The 24,173-nt window shown below is 39.6% G+C and overlaps 1 protein-coding gene and 1 long non-coding RNA gene across 16 annotated transcripts in view; one reads left to right on the forward strand and one right to left on the reverse strand.

The window, feature by feature from the left end:
- REPS2 (RALBP1 associated Eps domain containing 2) overlaps positions 1-24,173 on the reverse strand; it is a 231,736-nt gene that overhangs the window by 90,859 nt on the left and 116,704 nt on the right. For 12 of the 13 annotated variants that reach the window (XR_013375073.1, XM_077889682.1, XM_077889680.1 and 9 more), the window contains 6 exons: positions 22,058-22,200; positions 16,346-16,440; positions 10,130-10,199; positions 8,619-8,693; positions 4,161-4,206; positions 898-1,034 (listed from right to left, as the gene is read on the reverse strand). Coding sequence is in view for 12 of the 13 variants with exons in the window: in XM_077889682.1 (XP_077745808.1) it covers positions 898-1,034; positions 4,161-4,206; positions 8,619-8,693; positions 10,130-10,199; positions 16,346-16,440; positions 22,058-22,200 (566 nt within the window). In the remaining variant the exon portion in view is untranslated. The remainder of the gene's footprint in view (positions 1-897; positions 1,035-4,160; positions 4,207-8,618; positions 8,694-10,129; positions 10,200-16,345; positions 16,441-22,057; positions 22,201-24,173) is intronic. The other variant, XM_077889681.1, reaches the window with a different exon arrangement.
- Positions 1-24,173, forward strand: part of LOC144308741 (uncharacterized) — a 49,205-nt gene that overhangs the window by 20,029 nt on the left and 5,003 nt on the right. The window contains exon 4 of one of the 3 annotated variants that reach the window (XR_013375075.1): positions 21,663-21,822. This is a non-coding gene — a long non-coding RNA (uncharacterized LOC144308741). Of the gene's footprint in view, positions 1-3,857; positions 4,136-9,677; positions 10,494-21,662; positions 21,823-24,173 lie in introns of those variants that run through there. The other 2 variants (XR_013375078.1, XR_013375079.1) reach the window with 2 other exon arrangements.

Consider the following 24,173-nt stretch of genomic DNA (forward strand, 5'->3'; position numbering starts at 1 on the left):
GAGAGTCTTTTCTTGCTTTAGTAGAAAAGATAATAATCTGCAAATCACTAGCATCTGAGGCTGGCTTGATTTAAAATGCACACAAATATAGAAAAAGTTCCAGGAAATCACTGTATTTATAGCTTGCCTACATTAGTCAGTGGAAAGGCCCTTGCTGCTCCCAAAATAACACTTGGGAAGGCGCTGCATCCTAGCACCTTCACTAAGCAAAGGCATGCATGGTTCTCATCTGCTGTTCTGTAGGTTCCCTAGGAGGACATCTCCCACTTCCCAGGGAGCCAGGGAAGCAGACAGGACCCTCCAACCTCTACCCCCCTCCAACCCAGCTGTATAGCAGCTGGCTCAAGGAAGCCCCATCCCCAGAAGCCCCTCAGCAGGCCACCTGGAGGAGCCCTTGCCCAGTTCCCTCCACCAACCACCTAACCATCAGTCAGATTTAGAAAGCGGGGCCCCCTTGGCATTAAACCACCCTCCAATACACAGGATCTTCACAAGGATAAGATACAGAAGATTCTGGCCAGGTGTCAATCACCAAGATCTTTCATACATAAGTATCTCAGGAAATAACAGACAGCAAATTACCACAATGCAGAGAACAAGACCCTAGCCATGCACTCAGTGGGATGTCTGGGGTTAAAGGATTTTCATCTTCTTGGTACAGAATTTCATAATTCTTGGTCCATATGAGTGTGGGCAAGGCTCCAGACACATGGGATATTTATTTGCCTAGAAGTGCTTCCCCCCCGCCACCCCAGAATACCATACTCAAAGACCTTCCTGGGATGGGAAATGGCCAGATCTGCTCGTTCTGTGGACTCACAAAGGCCTCTGTGGCAGACATACATCCAGTGACTCCAACAGGAAAGGGAAAGACTGGGGTGCAGAGGGGCACTTCACCTGGCACACTGGGCTGGAAGACTTTATTCAGATCCAAGGAGGAGGCTCTGGAATGGGTTTTCTGTGGTCGCGGTGGTGGGGTGGGAGGGTCCTCGCCCCTTTTCATGGCCTCTTCTATGGAGGTGCTAGAGTAAGATCTGCAGCAAAATAAGGGAAGGTCAGAAGGGAGATAGCAAAGCTTTAGTCTCTGAAGCAGGACTGAAATGAAAATACCCAAAAAAGTCAAAATCACTATAAAGGACTGACAAGTGCCCATCTCAAAGCAATCATGAGTTCGACTGTCCCTTGGATGCCATTATCTGTTCAAACCCAAACCATGAACCAGAACCTTTTTTAACCTCTTTGTTCATATTATATCTTAGACCTAAATTTACCCAAAGGAAAAGCTTTCCGTAAATTCAAATCCGTTTTTATTGGTACTGTCAATAAAAATAACATGTAAACCTTCAGCTTAGCCATTTCCATATTGTAACAGAAGGGGTTGGTGGTCTTAATGGGCTGCAGCACTTTTCTCCTGTTTACATGTGACCTTGATGACAGGCATGTGTGGAAGCAGGGCAGATAACCCAAGAGTAAGCATCAGATGCTCAAGGGAATATGCCACAAATAAAATTTAGGAAAGGGAAACATATCAATCAGATGGAGGGTCTAGGCTGTTTTACCATGAGAAATACCAGTATGGGGAAATTTTCAAAACAAAAGCTTCCTCTTAACTTTCTCCCTCAATCTGTAACAAGGCAGTAACTAACTAGACAACTTCTGAAATTATAACTCCAATAATTACATTCAAAGAAACAGGAAATAAATAACCTGCCAAAGGTCACACAGCTAGGTAGTTACACTGATTCAGTTCAAACTACAATCTATTTCTAAATCCCATTTTTAAAATATTCTGATACTGTCTACGAGCCAGGAAAGAAATCTTTTGGAAGTAGCGGCTACACTATTTATTACAGATTTAATTATTTTCTAAATCAATTCAACTCAGTACATTTATCTATTGCTTAGAAACAGGTTTGTGGAGGAGTTCTCAATATGATTTTCTAAGAAGTGGATGCGTACATCCATTCTATTCAGCTTCTTGTCTAAGTTGTCAAAGAACAAAATGACCTTTGAGTCAGAGATATGTTGTAGGGACAAATTAACCTCAGAAAACTATTATTAGTATTTAGCTATTAGAGTGCCATTTATGAAATCTGAATCTATTGATAATTATGACACAACCTCATTTCTTGGTAAAGCTCATTTTGACATAACAAGTTTGCACTTTCCTGAATCATTCCCTCCTCGAGGTTCCTTTGTGGTAGTTGAAGAGTTGTTTGTCATGCAAGGTTGCAATCTTTCATAAAACCACCACAATGGCATGTAACATGCTCTGGAGTGGTCCCCGTAAAACAACTGGCAAGACAGGCAAGGCAAAGGCATATAGGAACTGGCAGGAAGAATGCTCTAATATTTCAATCAGAGTAAAAGGAAACCAATAGAAAAGGACAACAAAGTTTTCAAATGGGAACTCTTGATTTAAAAAGGAAATCAGAGACTCTAGCTAGAAATTAAAAAAGAAAAAACTTCTCTGCCAGAAAGAGCTTTAGTGACATTCTTCAGTCAAGAAAGAAAATATGTGCGTTTGTGTGTATATCAAAACACATACATAGAGTTAGGCACACCATCCGACACTACATATCTCATTCCATTCTACTTCCATATATATAACCTGTGTACCAGTATTTTCATATGGAAAGTTAACTGAATATTAAATAAGTAAAAGTATGACTACAACCAATTTAAATACAAACGTGCAGAAATCAACAAAATAATGAATAGAAGTAGTGTTAGAATGGTGATCTTCCCTCTTTCCCTCAGAGTTCTACAGAGTTTTATTATTCTAAAAAGGAAGATAAAAATAATTTGATCCTCTCGGTCTCAGTGAAGACCCAGTTGGGAGCAATGAAAATAAAAACATCTAAATTCTATCAAGAGACCAATCCCTAAAAGAATAATATATACAAGTTGGCCAGAGATATTAATAACAGAACATGTGACTATGAAATTTTGTACTTTCATTTGCTTTGAGAAACAGAGGAAGTCAACAGAAGAAAACTGTGAGGTTTAATCTACAGTTAACATAGCACACATAAACAGATTTCTGTAATTCAAAAGTTTTTTATGAGGACAGATAAATATTACTATTCCTACATCCTAAAGCCAATACTGTAAGCCAGTACAGTAAAAGATCTGTTGATCCTTAAAAAAAAAAAAAGATGAGGAAATGTGTTAGCCACAGAAACAGTAACCAAAAGAATTACTGTATCTATTGTTCCAAAAAAATATTTAGATATCTGTATCTTCTCTAAATAAGGAAACAAAACCCCCAATTTAGAAAATCCAGACATAAAAGATAAACAAACTAAGGGGTAACTCTTAGATTTACAAAAAGATGAGGTTTTCTTAAACATCAATACTTCAAGCATATGAAATAAGATCAGATTTAAATTCACTTCTTCAGGAATGTGTCTAAGTAGTCAAAGGAAAAAAAAGTTACCGAGAGCCAAAGCAAAACTTGGAAAACACATATGTACTGTCCTGTCTTACACTGCTGTCTACCACTGAAGAGTGATCCCAATACCATTACCCCTCTCTGATGTTCTATTAATGTTTCTGTATTTCTCCTTGATCCTCCATTCTGATGTCTGATGTCAACCGCAGCTCTGTCTTACTTGCACTCCCTCTTCTACTAGCTTCTACCCATCTAAAAACTGTGAAGCCAAAAAGAGGCTCTAAGGATAAAAGAGACCATAAGCGCTGCTTACCTAAAGCTTAAAGCTTCATTAAAATCACTGTGAGCATTTTCTTTTCCTACTCTAGGCTTTATCCCTCAGGCATCTTACTTTTTGGGGTCCACCTTGTCATGATGGTAAATTTCAGTGTAACCTTTTAACCACATTTCCTTCTCTCCAAAGCTACTGCCCTCTATTCCTTATCATCCTGCAACAAGTGGGCCATATCCACACAAACCAGTTCTTGTCAGGCGACCAGCCAGCAGCAGCCACCATCTTCCAGCACTAATAAACACAGAAACTAAGAGTCTCCCAGCAGCACTGCATGCTCCAAACAGGCCCTTCATGACATGTGAACTCACATCTATTCTAAGCTTCAAATCTGAAGGAAAAGGAAATTGTGGGTTGGGCTTCGGGTGTAGGATTTTATTTCTAGTCAGGGACAGGATACAAAGGGCATTAAAGCAGAAATTAAACAAACACTACCTGGATCTTGGTCTTGCTTTGAGACTGTTGGAATCCTTAGAAGTGGCTGAAACAAAGATTAGTTGTTGTTTACTTGGCTTTCATTTCTGCAGTTGAACAGGTTTATAAGCAATACTTGGGCTAGTACAGAACAAATACATCAACAGGTAAATGTGAGGTACAGGTGTCCCTGTGGAGAACTTAACCGTCTCCACGTTTTCATTATTTTGTAATTTTATTTCTAAAGCTAAAGGCACAATTCAAAGGACAGAGAAATCAACATTTTTTTCCTTTTGTCAGAGCACTAAGAAGCTATTCTCAAATCTATGTTGATGAATAAAGAAATTCCAGTATAAAAGACAACCCTCTCACGGGGTTATCTACTTAAATAATAGTGGGTTCAGACGTATGGTTTTCTTAGTCTATCATGATAGCCTAGTAATTGATTTTGAACCAGCTTCCTCTAAAGGCTAAAAAGAAATCTATCAGGTCATACATTTTAAGATTTTTCTTAAAGTACACACTATCAGAGCAGCATTACCACAGGAAATCAAAGGTCCCACAAGTTAAGTGGAAATGAGCTACACAGATTTTCCTATAAGAAAATATTCGTGTGTCCTCTGTCTCTGTGACCAAATCATACGGAGGATATTACGGAGTGAAATCATCAAAATAATTCATCAATCATATGACTTTTCCTTATTGAATTTAAATTATAAACTAACTTGCTCAGTATCAACACCCATGGAGCCTACTTTCCCATCACAAGTTGTTGGGAGTAATTAGAAACATTTACAAAAACATTAATCCTTTTTTATGTTTTCAATACCCTTTGGAAGACAACTTTAGAAACCATTAGTTATGCTAAGGTTTTGCAAACACTGCAAATTTTTCAACAAAAAATATCATAAAAATCCATAGAAAAAGTGCTACTAACTAGGAACAAGGAAAATATAGTTTGTATATTGTTTCCACAAATTCTTCCAGAGAGAAAACGTCTCAATGAATTATCCCATCCTTTTTTACATTGCTGTAAAGATAAAAACCCTCCTTGGGATGAAGCAGCCTGAATTGATGATGGCCATTAAAATCCATGGGTTAGATAAGCAGGAGAGAAAGGGGAGCTAAAAATGCTAACAAGGCACAAAGAAAATTAGCAATATATATTCCCTTAGATATAGTCAGTTGTAGAAAAGATACATTTCTCCCCAAAATAAGCATTTTAGCTTGCTGTAGTGAGAACACGGGCATCTTTTGACTTCAATCCATCAAAATGCTGCCAGAGCCCTGAAAAGCATGGGAGGCCTGAGGAGTTTGAGCCCTGTTCTGTCCATTATCATGCACCCACACCTGCATATGCATATAGTTTCCCCTACCCCACCTCCCACAAACACAAACCCCAGGCAGTCAGGGAAAGCAGCTAAAGGGGAGCCAGTCCTGCAGTCAAGCAGGCAGCGGTGGGGCTAAGTTGGACAGTGTGACCAGACTCACCACAAAGATGGGGGCTGCCCTCTGGGCAGGCTGCCCACAGCTGGCTCAGAATTCCTCTTCTCTCTCAGACCACACTGCTTTCCAGAAATATATGGGTCGGGAAAGCCTCAGTCACATTAAAATAAAGTCTGGTTCCCCAAACCAGATCATGGGGGTGACCGTTAATTCTTTTGTCAACTACCATTATCTTTGTCTTTTTGCTGTGTTGAGAATGGGTGTGGAAGGAGGGGTGAACCCTGCCAGTGAGAGATAGACAGACAGATGGGGTGTGGGGTATGGATAAGCAGTGAAGACCTGGACAGGAATCCTGGGGTCTATGTGTCCCTCCTGGCCACAACCCTAGCTATTATGTTTCTGAGCCTTAGTTTCCTAGTCTACAGAATGAAGATAACAAAAATGTGGCCCTTTTCTCAAAGGAGAGAGAAGGTAAAGGTACTTTGAAAACTAAATGTATTTTAGAATTGCAAAATATTACGGTTGTAGAATGCTCCTAATTCTTCAAGCTTAGACAGCAAAGGAAGTGCAAGTGGGAGCAGGTAACTTAAGACAATGGGGTGACAGCTGGCAGTGGGGCAGCTGCTAGAGTCACCAATGGTGTTTGAAGACTACAGTGTGAGGTCAAAGAGGTCTCAGCATGACCTACAGACATCAAGAAAAAGATTACCATTGTGCAGTGTGCCTTGTTGAATTAGGCTGAAATATGACGTTAGCTAAGGAATGTATTAGACTCCACTAATATATCCACTTTCAGCAATTAAAAGGGTAAAAGCATATTTAAAAATATGTGACAAGGAAATCTCTCCATTCCCTGATAATGGTCCCACCACAATATCATCCTCTTCACCATTACTATTATCATTATTATCATCATTATTATCATCCATTGTGGAAGAGCAGGACAGGGGGATACTTCTGCCACCTGAGAAAATATATCTGAGGCAGATCTTGGTAAGTCCCCACAGGTTTCAGATCACAAAAAGCTAGAGAACACTATTCCAATTAAGTCTTCCATCAGCCTCCAAGTCCCTGAAATTCAGACTCAGCATTTGGGACATGTGAATAACTGCAAAAATGGCCAGGGCATGATGTATTGGAATCCAGGCAGAAGCCAGCGGGTAGATCGCAGCTTTTCATTTAGCTGGGAAGAGGGAAGAAGAATGACAACTTCCTAGAACACCCCAGGCATGTCATCTTTGCAGCAAACTGAAATAGGATAAAAAAGCAAGCCTAAAGTATAATTCTCAAAAAGGCAGCAATTCAACTGAGGTGAAATGTCTGTATGGCATGGACAGACATTCAGAATTAAAAACCACCACCTTGAAACTATAGTGTCTCACACTAGAAATCCAAACATGCCCCCAGGAAAGAGGGTATTAAATATGTTTTCAGATGAGGGATTCCCTCATATCCACTCCAGAAAGGTGCTGCAATGGTAAAAATGAATCAGAAACCACATAGCGTGTTCCCAGGCAGAATGTGAAACAAATCAGATGTACTTCATGCACTGTGGCACACGCTGATAGCATTTGTCTGGTGACACCATGCCCTATTCAATGAAGGAATCTTAAAAATGACGTCTAAAGTTCATGCTCCAGAGAACACATAATGTTCATGGAAAAAACAGGAAGTTATTAACCTCAAAGGCTGTTGGAAAAGCACCAATCTAACTCTCCAAATTCCACTATCTTTTATTAATACTGTTAACATGAAGTTTACAAAAACTGAGGCGCATCCACTTTAGCTCCAGAAATTAGAGATGGAAAAAACCTACCTTGGGCATTTGTCCTGAAACGGGGTAAGAGGGTAAGCCCAAAGTCCAATTCTCTAACAAGCCAGCAATCCATTTGCCCTTACATAAACTGAGCATTTCTCCCTATGATGAAGGAACCCAAATCATTTTCAAAAGCCCAAACCAGGCTTGAGAATTCTTATCACTTTTGGAGTCATGGTTGATCTACAATCTCAATTTTCTATTTCTTAACATCATTTCCTAGAGGCAGAGGTTCCCAAAATAGGCTACACATCAGAATCGCCTGGGGGGCTGCCGAAAAACACAGATTCTTAAACCTCATCACTGAACTCAATCATATATTCTCATTCATATTCATGCTCTCTCTTCCCCCACCCCTCTCTTTTAAACCTTGAAAGAACTTAGTGTTTGGGAAATACTGTACTATAGTAGCATAAGCCTCAATGTTACATTGATTCCTTTGTTCCAACTTTAAACAAATAAGCCAGGGATGATAGCTAGTTAACCAAAACAAACATGATTTACTTAATAAATATTATGAGAGATAACAATGAGAGAATGCAGCAACTTCTTTCACAACCTTATACCTGGAGCTCCAAATAGTAACACCCTCCCTAGCCAGTTTGTTTTTAACTAGGTTCAGCCTGGTTCGGTGATGGTTCCCATTCAAGTGAGCTGAGGACACAGGCCTGGTCATCTCCACAGTTCACAGACATAGTTCCAACTCTCCAAAATATGGGCAAACACAACTTTTTTTTTTTCTCCTTGGAATCCACTCCATGTATAAGCACACTTACTTGCCTTCCTGGTGGTGGTGAAGTTTAATGAAAATATCTGAGATTTTTGCTTTGGAAATGGAAAAGTTCAACTGTGGGCCTCCAGTTGATCTACTCCATCAGCTCCTTACTCTACACAGAAACCACAATGGTTTACTGAAATCTCAACTCCAAACCTTCCCAATTTTATAGTAAAAGTAACAGTGAGACTCTAACTTCAAACTGAGTGATCCTATCAGTGAAACCTAAACTCAGAACTTAAAAAAAAAAAAACCACCCTCTTCTCATACCTGAAAAGAGGGAAGGAGTAAAAAGCAACCAAAAGGTTTTCTTAGAATAAAACACAGGCAAATATTTAGAGAGAAATCTACATTACTACTAATTTTCTACTCACGGAAACTACTGGTTTTTTTAAACTAATAAATAATTACATAAAAATATAGTATAATGGTTTTCTCCTACCTGGATCCTCGGACATATCCTTTGGTAAGGCTTCATCTGCAGTACTTTTCAAAGCTAGACGTGTTTTGTTTTGTTCTTAAAGAACACAAGAAAGAACGGAGAAAAGAAAAAAACTGTAAATTTTATGTCTGAGGCACAGTTTATTAAAACAAAGAATCCCTAGTCATCACTTATGGAAATGGTGTTATGAACCATTTGCAGGTTGCTATAGCACTCTGTAAAACAATAAAGATCCCCTTAAAGTATGGAAACAGGTTCTCATCCCACAAAGAACAAAGCAGTATTTCCAACTTTCAACAGAGAGCACCTTTAGTGGCTACAAGGAATATTACGAGAAAGTATCAGAAATTTCCCCATTTCATTCCTGGCACCCAGACCAATGACATCAGAATCTCTCTAGGAGTGAGATGGAGCCTTCAGTATTTTTAGACCTCATCCAGTTATTCCAATGTGCAGTCAAGGCTAAGACCCACTAGTAAAGACACTGATCAGAGCATGCACTGCTGCAAAAAAATGTCTAGTTCGGCCTACCTCTCCTGAGCAAATATTTAAATAGACAGCAAGCAATTATTATTTCCTAATAGGAAACTTATTTTTCATGTTTAACTTCCATACAAAGCTGCAACGATGGCAGGTCTCGACAATAACCCCTACAATAGTTTCACTGATTTTTAGTCCCTTCAGATAAGCCTGTCATTCACAGGTAGTAAATCAGTATCGAATAATAGAAAGAATACTGGCTGGAGACTTAGAAAATGTTTGTTCTTATCTCCACTCTTTTTATTATTAAACTAATGATTCATACTGCCTGTACTTCGGTTTACTCATCTCTGTATTTTAGGTGATAAAACATACTAGCTTCCACTGAGTTTTGTGAAAACTGAGTAAGACAATGAATGAGGAAGGACCTGGTAGATTATGAAGCATTATACAGAGTAGTGCTGGGGGGAGGGGTTAGATGTCCTCCTGTTCTTCTAAATATTCCCAGGCCAACTCATCTCTGTGCTTCACGGTAGCTCTGACATGGAAAACTGTGCTATACTGCTTCTCACCCGCCAGGTAAGACAGACAAATGGTTGCTGGCTCCATGACACGAAGTCAGAAGATAAATCCCAGGGACAGAAGATAACTTCCTCAAGGATTAGACCAGTGCACAAATACGCATTTATACTGATGTTCTGGGCTCACATCTGCCAACCCAAGATGTTAAGCTCTCAATTCTTCCAGCTTCCAGTCATTTTCTAATTAGTGCAACTCAATTTCAATGTAAAGTATAGTTTGAGGGTCAGCAGTGAGTAAGGGGCCAATGAGTTGGGGGGCTTTGGAAACTCCCGTTACCACTTAAGAAACTACAGTTTTCTGAAAACAATTTGAACTACTTAAACCATCCAAATGTCTTCACATGGTGACTACTGTCCTCATATGCTCCAGAAGCCAGCCATTCCAAGAGAAGTAGATGAAGAAACACAGGTAGAATGTTCCTAAAGGAAGAAAACTCATTCTTTTCATACCTTGTTTGTCATCACTAGTCACATCTTGGGTTGGGACAGGAAAGTCAGCTGTGTCTTTAATAGATAGCTTCTTGAAGGAAAAAAGTAAATAAATTATACAGGTTGAAATGGAAATTAAGTTGCACATACATATGATGAAAATGCTTTAAAAGCAACATAGCTTGCCAATATTTCTGTCTTCAGTAAACCCTGACATTTAATACTACTTTATTTTTTTAGACTCCCAGTGAGGTATAAGTTAATTTGTGTTGAAAATGTACAAGGCAGCCCGGGTGGCTCAAGAGATTTAGCGCCGCCTTCAGCCCAGGGCGTGATCCTGGAGACCCGGGATCAGGTCCCACGTTGGGCTCCCTGCATGGAGCCTGCTTCTCCCTCTGCCTGTGTCTCTGCCTCTCTCTCTCTCTCTCTCTGTGTGTGTGTGTGTGTGTGTGTGTGTGTGATGAATAAATACATAAAATCTAAAAAAAAAAAAGAAAAAAAATGTACATGTTGGGCACCTGGCTAGCTCACTCGATAGAGTATGTGACTCTTGATCTCAGGATCCTGAATTTGAGTCTCACATTGGGTATAGAGATTACTTTAAAATTTTTTAAATTAAAAAAAAGAAAATTTACACATACAGAGAAAAAAATGACAATTCAGATTTAGATATATGTATAAGACTGCACATTAAATATGAATCCAGTGTGGGATTCAGCTGGAGAATTGTGTAACATTTGCCCATTCTGTCAAAAACAAACCTGCACTTTATGTACTTTTTCACAAGCAGAGAGAGGTTCTGACAAGTGGCCCCTAATGCTTGCCAAAATGTGTTATGCAGGGAGTGCTCAACCCTGATTCAAACAGCCTCCTTGTCAAGGAATAAGAAAAATGAACAGAACAAAATTTTCTCCTAACTCAATCAGGGGAAAGTCTTCACTAATACTAATAAGAAAGAATACCCAAATTAATCACGTATTGATCTGTTTAAAATCTACTTATTATAAATTTCTTTTAAAGTCTCAATTAGGGCAGCCCGGGTGGCTCAGCAGTTTAGCGCCGCCTTCCACCTGGGGTGTGATCCTGGAGACGTAGGACTCGAGTCCCATGTCGGGCTCCCTACATGGAGCCTGCTTCTCCCTCTGCCTGTATCTCTGCCTCTCTCTCTGTTTCTCATGAATAAATAAATAAAATCTTTTTTTAAAGTTTCAATTAATATGCATTCTAAGACCTTTGATAAAAGAATAATATATATTAATAATTACTATATATATAAACAAATTCTAGAAAGATACATAAACATTAAAGGGAGACTGGGTAGATGGGGAAAAGGATGGGAGGAGGACCTGTCACTATATGCCCTTTGACATTTTTTAAATTTTAAACATATTCAGAAAATTAAATAAACCTTAAAGGAAGTGGGTTAAATCCTGTAGCTATTTGGTTTAACTGGTTTGCCTCTCAGAATCTGAACAACCCTACTGAAATAAGCAATACTTCTGTTTTTCAACTGTTTTTGAAGAATGGAGTTCAGTACTGCTTGGTGGTAACCTGATCTAGGATTTAACAATCCTCAAGCAGGTCATTCTTGGCATTACCATGAAGCTTCCAGATATAATTTCCCAAAGTCTACTATCTCCAATAGAACACAGAATGTATCTTAACAGTGCCTTTCTTTCATTTGCTTCTCTCAGTCAACTATAAACTAGATCCCTAATACAAGAAAATTATTTAGGAGTAGAAAATATAGATTAAAAAGTCATTCCCCCCCCCAAAAAAAACACCTTTGAAAGAAATTTTTAAACCAAAATAGATGGAAAGGCATCCCATGCTCATGGGTAAGAAGATTCAATATTGTTAAGATGGAATACTCCCCAAATTCATCTACAGATTCAGTGCAATACTTCTTTGCTTTTTTGCAGAATTTGAACAGCTTGTCCTAAAATTCATAAAGAAATGCAAGGAAGCCAGAATAATGAAAAGATTCTTTAAAAAGAAAAAAAACAAAAGACCAAAGTTGAAGGACTCAAACTTCCTTTCAAAATTTACCACAAAGTTATATTCATTAAGACAGGGTAGTACTAGCATTATGACAGACATCTAGATCAATGGAATACAATTGAGAATCTATAAATAAACCCTTAAATTTACAGTCAACTGATTTTCAACAAGGGTGTAAAACAATTCAGTGGGGGAAAATTGCCTTTTCAATAAATGATTCTGAGATAACTGGATATCCATATACAAAAGAATGAAGGTTGGGGCACCTGGGTGGCACAGTCTGTTAAGCACCCAACTCTTGGTTTTGGCTTATGATCTCAAGGTTGTGAGATTGAGCTCTACATTGGGCTCCATGCTCAGTGCAGAATCTGCTTAAGCCTCTCCTTCTCCCTCTGACCCTCCTCCCCTGTTCTCTCTCTTTTTCTCTCTTCTCTCTCTAAAGTAAATAAATAAATCTTTGAAATAAAAAAAAAAAGAATGAAGGTGGACCTCTTCTTCATGGCATACAGAATAATTCACTCAAACTGGATCACAGACCTAAATGTAAGACCTAAAACTATACAATTCTTAGAAGACCACATAGGAGTAAATCTTCATGATCTTCTGTTAGGCAATGGTTTCTTAGATATGACACCAAAAGGACGAGCAACAAAAGAAAAAAATAGACAAACTGGACCTCATTAAAGTAAAAAAACATTCGTGTTCCAGAGAACACTATCAAGAAAGGAAAAAGAAAAACCAAAGAAAAAAAATACTTGCAAATTATGTATCTAATAAGGGACTTATATTCAGAATATGTAAACAACACTTATAACTCAATAATAACCCAATGTATAAATGGACAAAGGATTTGAATAGACATTTCACCAAAGAAGATACACAAATAGCAAATAATCACAAGAAAAGGTGCTCAACATCAGTAGTCACTAGGAAATTTAAATCAAAACCACAATAAGATACCAACCACTTAACTCCCACTAGGATGGCTGAAATAAAAAACACAGACAATAACACGTGTTAACAAGGATGTGGAATGATTGGACCCCTCCTACATTGCTGGTAGAGAAATGTAAGATGCTTCAGGTGCTTGGAAAAACAGTTTGGTAGTACCTCAAAAAGTTACACACAAATTACAATATGATGCACAATTCCACTCCTAGGTAAACAGCCAAAAGAACTGAAACATTAAATCCACACAAAACTTGATACATGAATGTTCACAGCAGCATTTTTCCCTCACAACCCCAAAGTGGGAACAAGCCTAATGTCCATCCACTAAAGAACATACAAACAAAATGTGGCAGATCCACACAACAGAACCCTACTCAGCAATAAAACGGAATGAAGCACTGACATATGCTATAACAATGAACTTAATGAAAGAAGGCAATCACCAAAAAAAAAAAAAAAAAAAACATATATTGTGTGGTTCTATATTTAATGTTCACAATAGGCAAATTCAGAAACAGAAAATAGATTACTGATCACCAGAGGTTGGAGGGGAGAGGGTACAGTCAGTGACTGCTAATGAGCACAGGCTTTCCCTTTTCTGGGGTGATGAAAAAAGTTCTAAAATAAGACTATATTGGGCAGCCCAGGTGGCTCAGCGGTTTAGCGCCGCCTTCAGCCCAGGGCCTGATCCTGGAGACCTGGGATGGAGTCCCACGTCGGGCTCCCTGCATGGAGCCTGCTTCTCCCTCTGCCTGTGTCTCTGCCTCCCTCTCTCTCTCTCTCTCTCTCTCTCTCATGAATGAATGAATGACTAAATAAATAAATAATAAAATAAATTAAGACTATATTGATGGTTGCACAGCTCTCTTAATATACTAAAAACCACTGGATCATAAACTTTAGAGGAGTATAATATGTGAATTACATTTTAGCAAAGCTAATTTACAAAAGAAAGACATCCAGTAATGTAAGAAGCACTGCTAAAGAGGACTTTACCTGAAATTATAATCTTTAATTCTTGAAGGAAACAAATACACGATTACTGCTCTACTGTCTAGAGATCTGATCTGTACTGCTGAAAAAAAGTTCTCATGACCTAAATCAGCTACAGCTTCATTCAGAGCACAAACACCTATACAGAATCATCCCTCACAGGACTAGTACCAAGATCTACTTAAATCCTATGCGTGCATTCATGAGAGATTAAAAGATTGGTAGAAAGAACAATGAATAAAATAGAAAAAAAATGAAATATTTAATCATTAGCTACTAAAATTTGACCTATACTTCTTGAATGGCCAAAGCATCAATTAGCCTCATTACTTTGTCCTTGAATTCTGTATATTATTACATGATTATGTAAAAGTACCCCACCCTAGAATATAACAATTTTGTTGGGAATGAGGAGTTGTTATTGTTTTGCTTTCTTGTTTGGACAGCGCAAAAGCAAAGACTTTAAACCACCACCCACCACCACCCCCCAAAGAGCCAATTTAAAGTATACAAAAGTATTTAACATAAAACTAGCTGCACATCACGTCCATAAAGGTGAATATTCATAATGTCATCAAGGACATCAGAGTGTGCGTGCGTTTTTAAAAGTATCTCCATTTACAACTATGTATTTGCTCCTTTCCTTTTAGACAGATGATAGATGACTACATGGGGGAAAGCAGCACAAGCCAGTAACTAATGTCTGTAAAACACAGCATCATTTGTTTCTGTTGGAAGGGCAAAGACCACCTGATACCGTGGCAAGTTGAAATGTAACATTTATCTAGAAAGAATAGGAATTTATGACATTTTTTTAATCACCTAACAACCTCATAACATTATACAAGTAGGGGGACCCATAGCAAACAAAGAAACAAACAAAAACAGGGCAACTGAATAAGTCTCCAGACACTGCCAGCAGCCCCAGAGTATAAAGAGGACCATGAAAAGTGGCTGATTATTTTATCTGCTTCTCCATCATACTCATATTTCAAAAAAAATTAAACACCTAAAACTCCTCAAATGCACATCTATCACTCCTCCTGATGTTACTGTATACTTATTTCCCATGAGTAGAAATCTATTGAGGAAAATAACAGAAGCTATGACTCAAAGAAAGAGTAGCACAGAGGTGAAGAGAGGTGTGATCAGAGGGAGCACTGCAGAAGCAGGCTGATTCCATCACAGAAGAACAGAGGAGGTCATTGCAACAGACTGTATGCTTGAGAGTACTGTGGAAAAAAATAATCACATACATTTGCAAGAAATTAAAGAAATGGCCCTGTATCCTGCCTCTGACTTCCATCATCTTGCAACAGTTTTAAGCAGGGTCAGAGGACTGTAACAGCAGCCTATGAATAAACCTCCATTTATTACACATTTCCAGACTTTTTTTTAGGATGGGAATAGCAAATATCATAAGTTGTCATCACAGCAACAGCAATCATAACAGTGATGATGATGATGAAGATTGTAATGATATTAATAATAACCATTATGGGCAGCCCCAGTCCCCAGTGGTTTAGCACCACCTTTGGCCCGGGGTGTGATCCTGGAGACTTCGAGTCCCGCGTCGGGTTCCCTGCATGGGGCCTGCTTCTCCCTCTGCCTGTGTCTCTGCACACCCCCCGCTGTGTGTGTGTGTGTGTGTCTGTCATGAATAAATTTAAAAAAAAACAATAACCATAATGACTCCTATTTTCCTATTTATTGACGCATACCTATGGACCACTAAGCATGTGGCTAGGCCCTTACATCAGTGGCCCAACACTGAAGGAATTCTACAGATTTCTCTGGGGGATAATCCAAATTAGTCTTCATTTGGTCCCAACACTAAAAGCCCTAAGGGAGAAGGCAGCTTTGAACATGATTTGGGATCCTCTTACATAGTTCTCAAACTTCCTCTTAAAACTGTTCTGGTCCATTAGACTTTGTTCCTACTCAGCTACTAAAAATACTTTACTATTTTTACTCTAAAATTAAAGCTTGGCTAAAATAAACAACTTGGCTAGCATTTTTCTGGCTTCTTTTGTCTATACCTACATTTCACCCCTAGAAGGTCAAGACACTACTATGCTTATTTCACTAAATCTAGTTCTAGGAAGAAAAGGAAAAAAAAAGTAATTATAGCTATATCTGGTGTCTAGATTTGAAAGGCTGAGCCTCAACATAAGTACTCAACATGAAAAGAAAATGTTATGAAAGTGGATTTTCCAGCCTGTAAAGAACACAGGCTAATGGATTTTAATTCCACACACATTTATGATTCATTAATATACGAAGATCTTTTACCTCCATTCTATTCAAATCACGGGGCTGCTGGTTCGCAGGCATTGACTCAGAATAAGAATCAAATAGCGTGCACTCCCGCTTGGGCTTAGGAAAGGCTAAGAAAAAACAAAAAGAATACATAAGAATATTACCATAGTCACAGCAGGCATGGTTTTCTATCAGCTTTTCTGTGCTTATGAAATATAACAACAAAATCAGCTAGCACTGATAGCTGATGACAGTAATCACGTGGAGGTAATGTCTTGAGTTCTTTACATATACAACCTATTTTATCATCCTCATTTTATATGTGATGAAACTGAGGAGCAGGGAAGTTAAGCAACTTACACAAGGTCCTACAGCTGGTAAATGAAGACCAGGGACTTGAACCATCAGCATTTAAGTTGTAATACAATAGTAATAACCTTCGCTATCATGAACTACTATTATGCTACTAGCATAATTTTTAAGTGGCAGTAACTGGTGATAGTTTTAACGCTATAAGCATTAACCTAAGGAAATACTTCATTTTAGCTACTGTTGTTGGAAACAGACAAGATATTATCATGAAAGGTACCCAAGAAAACTTTATAAAATACTCTTTTCTTTTGGTTAGCAGAAATAACAAAAATAAGAGCACAAGTTCTTGCTGATTTACAACAAGGGAATCACATTATGGGTGTCTTCTAACAACAGGGACAGAGGCTGTTATGTTAGCTGGGTAGCTGAGTGGATTATGCTACTTGGTAAACTAATACCCAACACACCATTTCTGAGAAGCAGGTTCTGTTTCACTACTTTACCTCAAATTAAGAAATGTCTCAACAACCAGAAAATTGGTCAACACCCCAAGGAGGAAAAAGCAGATCACGGCAGACAACTAAAAGCTACAAATTTGTCAAGACCAGCTATTAAGAAATCAAAATTTCAATGCCATGTTTAAACAGTTTTTTAATCAAATGTTAAAAATGGATTGGCATTATTTTTAACCGTTTCTCACCATCCCACTCCCACCAGAATTTGAAATGCCAACTTCACCATGCAGCACAGTACTGGTCTCTGACTAGCAGCTACCACATGCAGTTGAATACAAGCACTTTCTCTGGTGGCCTGCTTCCCACGGTCTCAATTCCCTGATACTAGGAAGGGCAAACCGCGAGCCCTGGCGATTTTTCCAACTATACCAGGTAGTCTTGTTTCCTTGGTAAAAACTCAGCAAAACACCTTTCCAAATACCATTCCACAATCCAACCACATAAGCAGGTTGAACCAAGATAAGATTTGTTTTTAGTTTACCAGTGATTTGACTAGGATTACATGACTTAAGCAGAGAGCCTTGCTACACAGAAAGCTAACACTTTCCAAACCGACAAGTGCTGTCATTAACTCCTAAATCTCTCTCTCGACTGGCCCCATCTCTCCAACTCCACTGTCCTCTCTCTAGAGCCAGCCTCCTGTGGTTCTGACTGAACTGCTGCCATTACCTGGTCTTCCAGTTTGCACCCTTGCTCCTCAAAACCTGCTCTCCAATCAGCAACCAGCATAATTATTTCCAACAGCAAATCTGACTGTGGCACTTCCCTGCTTAAAACTCATCAACGGCATGGCCCATGATTTGTTCCCTACCTTCCTCTTCAGCTTCATCCCCAGCCCCTCCAGCTCTAGTCTCTAATACTCTAGCTACTGTGGCCTGCACTTTCCGTGCCTCCCATACTCCAAGTCCCCTCCTAGGGCCTCTGCAGCATACCTGCTGCCCTCTCTGCCCAGAGCCTACTCTTCCTCCTTCTTCACCTACATAGCCCTTAGCTCATCCTTCATATCTCAGCTCAAATACTTAAGAAGGCCTTCCCCAAGGTCATGCACACACTTGCTGCAGTTGTGCTTCTCCTCCACGGCACCTATCACCACCTCCAATTACAAGTACATGAGTTTATTTAACATCCATCCTCTAACTGCCAGCAAGTTCCATGATGGTAGGAATGCTCTTTTATACAGCATTCTGACCACAGAGAATAACACAGTGCTCACAAATTATTTTTAACAAATTCTACAGTAAAAATCTATACCAGAATCTACTCAGTCACCTAGGCAAGAAAATATCAAAGGCCCATGGTTAAGCTACCAAATAATCCAACTTTTCCTCCCAACTATATCCTCTTATTTTCACTGTTAGGGGGAAAATCAGATATGACCATCTGTTTTGTTATTTTATTGAAAACAAGCTTGTATAATTGTAAATGCATAATAATATCAACCGAATTTATACTCCACCAATCTCATTGAAAACTGGATTAGATTTTTTTTAAAGACTGAATGTAAATCAGAAAAAAAGTTGCAACAAGAAGCTAAGCTTTTAAAAAAATCAAGTGGGATACCATAAAAATGAACCCCCAAAATGAACAGAATCACTCATATTTTGCAAAGTCTAAAAGTCACAGAGAAAACCTAGACAGTTCCGGCCATTTTCTTTTTCTTTTTTTATAAATTTATTTTTTATTGGTGTTCCATTTGCCAACATATAGAATAACACCCAGTGCTCATCCCATCAAGTGCCCACCTCAGTGCCTGTCACCTAGTCACCCCCACCCCCCGCCCACCTCCCTTTGCCCCACCCCTAGTTCGTTTCCCAGAGTTAGGAGTATTTCATGTTCTGTCTCCCTTTCTGATATTTCCACTCATTTTTTCTCCTTTCCCCTTTATTCCCTTTCACTATTTTTTATATTCCCCAAATGAATGAGACCATATAATGTTTGTCCTTCTCCGATTGACTTATTTCACTCAGCATAATACCCTCCAGTTCCATCCACGTCGAAGCAAATTGTGGGTATTTGTCGTTTCTAATTCTAGCCATTTTCTTGAGCTATATACAAAAATAAACATGCGTGGGCAGCCTGGGTGGCTCAGTGGTTTAACGCCACCTTCAGTCCAGGGCATGATCCTGGAGACCTGGGATCCAGTCCCGCGTCAGGCTCCCTGCATGGAGCCTGCTTCTCCCTCTGCCTGTGTCTCTGCTTCTCTCTCTGTGTGTCTCTCATGAATAAATAAATAAAAATTTCTTTTAAAAAATTAAAAAATAAACATGTGTGATAAAGCATTAAAAAGTTAACTGTTCAACCTCCAGGGTTTGCCTAAAATATGCCATCACTGAGTTTGATGGGGTTTTATGAGATCTCTCATTTTTCATTAGAACTATATAATTATTATTTAAGATTAATCCCACAAGCTCTGGAAATGATGTACAGTTTCTGTTTAATTAAAGGGTATATGAGGGCAGCCCGGGTGGCTCAGCGGTTTAGTGCTGCCTTCAGCCCAGGGCATAACCCTGGAGACCCAGGATTGAGTCCCACGTCGGGCTCACTGCATGGAGCCTGCTTCTCCCTCTGCCTGTGTCTCTGCCTCTCTCTCTCTCTCTCTCTCTCTCTCTCTCTCTCTCTGTGTCTCTCATGAATAAATAGAATATTTAAAAAATAAATAAAGGGTATATGATGGATTCTTCAGTTGTTTTGGTATAAATACATGCTAACAGCCTCCACAAAAGATCAGGAACAAACAAGGGACTTCTTCCAAAGGAAAGAAAGATGCCTCTTAACTGGCATTCTGTTTTACAGACTCGCCCTTACTGCATTATCAAGGCAAAAGCAGCCATTTGTAGCAGTAAAGGAATCAAAAGAGGCTACTTGTCTTCTGTTTACACACTTCTTACACAAGGCTTTCAGATTTTTAAAAATTTTACCAGTGGCTTTTCAAACAATCCATGAAATACCTGGATACCTACAAAGTGACTTCTCAAACAAGGAGTCATGACATCCAGCATAGGTTCCATGGCATAGGGCATCAGAACAATGTAACACCATTAATCAAGACTGAAAAACAGAAAACTAAGTGTGGGCATGGGAGATAAGCTGACCCAGGACTCTCCCCAGGGCTCACAAAAGCAAACAGTGATGATATTAAATATAACTAAATAGCCCTGGACCAGACCTTGGTCCTCTGGTCAGCTGTTCATCCCCATTAGAGAGAGACAAAGCCCCCATGTGGCCCTGCTTCCAGGAGAATGGGCTCCTGGATGATCCGATACTGGCTTAGTTATGAAAGCTCTGCCCTTGTCAAGAAAGCCCCAAGAATGTTAGCACTTCTTTGCCTCAATCCAGGAGAAACAGAGAGAAAAAAAGAGAAAAAAAGATGGAGAGGGGATGCCTGGGTGGCTCAGAGGTTTAGTGCCTGCCTTCAGCCCAGGGAGTGATCCTGGGGTCCTGGGATCTAGTCCCACATCGGGCTCCCTGCATGGAGCCTGCTTCTCCCTCTGCCTGTGTCTTTGCCTCTCTCTCTGTGTCTCTCATGAATAAATAAATAAAATCTTTTTTAAAAATGGAGAGATAGAGATGAAAGTGGAAATAGAGCACTTTGTCATGCTGCCCAACTGCAAACTGGTGCCTGGGGACCTATGAGGGTCCCCCAGCCTGGAAGGAAGGGTATAGCAGGCTGAAGTTACATCCTGCTGCAGCCAGAAAGCAGCTGCTATTAGCAAAGTCTAAGCTCTGAAATAAGGAGGAGCCTCTACTCTCTGAACACCCCCCGCCCCTTTATACTTTCTATGGAGGCATTTGGGGAAGATCTCAGAATGGGTCACTCTTCCCCCAACATGTTTACCTACCACTGGCCCCAGCCACATACTTGGTCTCTTCCCTTTGGTTGAGCTTTGGCCTGCTGACTACCAAATACAGAAAATGATAGACTTTTTATTTAAGAGTCAGAGACCCCAAGACTGACCTAGATAAGTCACTGGCCACTTTGAATCTAATGTTGTTATTAGGGGAAAAGGTAAGATAAACTAGGGCCCTTTCCAGATCTAACCACAAAATTCGTACTCTGTTAACAACTATTCAGTTTCTTTAGACATTGCTCCTTCTTGCCAATAATCATCCATGACTAGTTCTCATGCTTTTAAGAGACCTTCCCTAAAAAGTTAGGAAGGTTGACAGCACTAGCTGTCAATGGAAGCTATACTTCTCTAAGTAATAGAAATCGTATCAGTGCCCACTGCCTATGAAAAGGGCAAGAAGAAAAAAGAAAAGGGCAAGAGATTTCCAGTCTTCCAAAAGAACTGATACAAATGTTAGATACCATGACTCTTTCTTATTGAAAGGGTTTGGGGGTAAAAGCTTTATTACAAGGAGAAAGACAAAGAGTTCTATTCCAACCTTGTGGTGTGCCAGAATGTTCTATATCGTTATCTGATTACAGTTACATAGATGTATAAGGATGTAAAAATTTATCAAGGGTACATTAAGATCACAGCACATTTCATGACATGTAATTATTTTAACTTCCTCATTAGGTATAAGAGTTCCATTCTATTCCATTGCCCCAGGCCATCTGGGGACACTAGGATGTACTAAAGACACCAAGTCAGCACTGGCTCTACAGGAGATCTTCCTCTTCATTCTATATCAGCTAGGAGGTTCAGTACTTGCCTACTCCACAATTTCTAGGAAAGGGTAAGTGACTGGTTCAAATCCATCCAGAGAACAACAGAATGCAAATAACAGATGACTCATACTTACCCACATCACTCCTATTATTCATATTATAAGATGTGAGTCTAATATCAGTTAAAATACTTTAAATACAAAGGACTCCACAAAGTACGTGGATACCACCTCAGTGCACAAAAAGTTCTTATAAGGCCTGGATGGAAAATGTCAAAGGTTTAGGACTTTGATGAGGCCTTACCTGCTTGCAGGTACTCTGGCTGCAGAGTCGGAGGCAGGCCTTCAGGCAGTGGGTAGCCGTTTTTCCGAGCCACAATGAGATGAAACGCAGCACAGAATTCAGGCAGGGTCAGGGCTCCATCGCAGTCAGCATCACTAAGTTCCCTAAATATAACATGTCACAAGCACCTAACATGGGGCTTGGAAAAGTTACTCAGCCTCAAATATGCAAACACGGGGGCACCTGAGTGGCACAGTCCATTAAGCATCCCACTCTTGGTTTCAGCTCAGGTAGTGATCTCAAGGTCGTGAGATAGGGACCCATGTCAGGTTCCATGCTTAGCATGGAGTCTGCTTAAGATTCTCTCTCTTCCAGGGATCCCTGGGTGGCGCAGTGGTTTAGCGCCTGCCTTTGGCCCAGGGCGCGATCCTGGAGACCCGGGATCGAATCCCACGTCAGGCTCCCAGTGCATGGAGCCTGCTTCTCCCTCTGCCTGTGTCTCTGCCTCTCTCTCTCTCTGTGTGACTATCATAAATAAAAAAAAAAAAAAAAAAAAAGATTCTCTCTCTTCCTCTCCCTCTCCCCTCTCCCACCCTGCTCCTGTGCATGTGCCCCTCTCTCTCTCACCTCATCCCTCAAATAAATAAATAAATATTTTTTTTAAAAAATATGCAAATACAACTCCCAGGCTCTCTGGTGGTGGCCCTGCAAAGTCTCCAAATGCCTATGAAATCTCAGGGGGACACTTAGAGGACAAATGTTGATCAACAGTGCTAGTACCAGTAGCACTTTGTAAACAAAACTTTACATTCTTCAGGTTCTCTGGCAGGTCTGTTTCATAACACTGAGTACACAAGACAAGAAACTATAGCACAAAAAGGAAAATAAGGCTCAGAATTCCAGTTAGTTGACAGTCATTCGGTAAATGGGTGGTATGGAAAGCTCCAGAAATGGTGCTCACAATAGTCAGAGGAAGGGCAGGCCTCAATCTTTTTACACTTGTCCCAGGCATAATACAGTTACCCAAGCTCAGAAATTAGTACTTCATTTTTCAGCTTTAAGGAAGAATCTTGAACTTTTTAAGTCACATAAATGTTCTATCAAAAATTTGCTTGAAACTAGCAACTTGGGAAGACTGGAACCAGATAAGACAGAAAGGAAGAAAGGAAGAGTCTTGAAAAGGCCTATCTTTGCTTCAGTCAATGTTTCCCACTGAAAGGCACAGACCTATTTACTCAGCACAAAAGAAACCTGTTTGCCAAAGTAACTAAGACACCATAAGCTCAAGCAGTCTCTTAGGTGTATAGAGACAATATACTTGTGCTGGGACAAATAAAGACATAGGACATAAAATTGTGCTAGAAAGGTATCACTATTTCAAAGAAGAAATATAGAAGGTAAGCTCCCTAACTTTCCTTTGGACCATTCACATTTCCTCCCATCAAATATTTATTTTTTTAATAATAAATTTATTTTTTATTGGTGTTCAATTTGCCAACATACAGAGTAACACCCCGTGCTCATCCCGTCAAGTGCCCCCCTCAGTGCCCGCCACCCAGTCACCATTCACATTTCTTCCCATCAAATATTTAAAATGCACCAGCCCTATAGGAGCAACTAGCTCCCCAGGGTGAGGAGTCAGGGAACTGTTTCAAACGCTGGGTGAAAGAGAGTATCATTCAGCTTTCATGGATATGTCTCAACGTAAAGATAGGAAGCCTCATGCCAATAATGTTAAGACTGGGAATTCTGCCCAGAGTGTATTCTTCTCAATAGTTTCTTTTTTTTACCTAGGTTTAAAATCTAATACAAAGCTTGTTGTAGAAAAAAAAAAACTATCCTAGAATATATTGCTGAAGAACCTAAACCCAGCTCAGAATCCTAGATACACTGGCATGCACAAGTGTTACTGGAATAGTTTTCCAATAAAATGCACAAAACATGACAAGCAATGTTAAATCATACCACAATTTTTGTAAATCCTCATGAAAAAAGTCTTAAATAAATATTCCAATATTTTAATTATATATTTACAGCAGCGTGGTCTCCCACCCAAGACTTGGGGAGGAGAGCCCACACACAGTCAGGAGTTTACAGAGGCACCAAGTGTTCTCATAACTGTATATCAGCCACCTGG

The sequence above is a fragment of the Canis aureus genome, chromosome X, assembly GCF_053574225.1.
Source record: "Canis aureus isolate CA01 chromosome X, VMU_Caureus_v.1.0, whole genome shotgun sequence".
Classification (NCBI taxonomy): domain Eukaryota; kingdom Metazoa; phylum Chordata; class Mammalia; order Carnivora; family Canidae; genus Canis; species Canis aureus.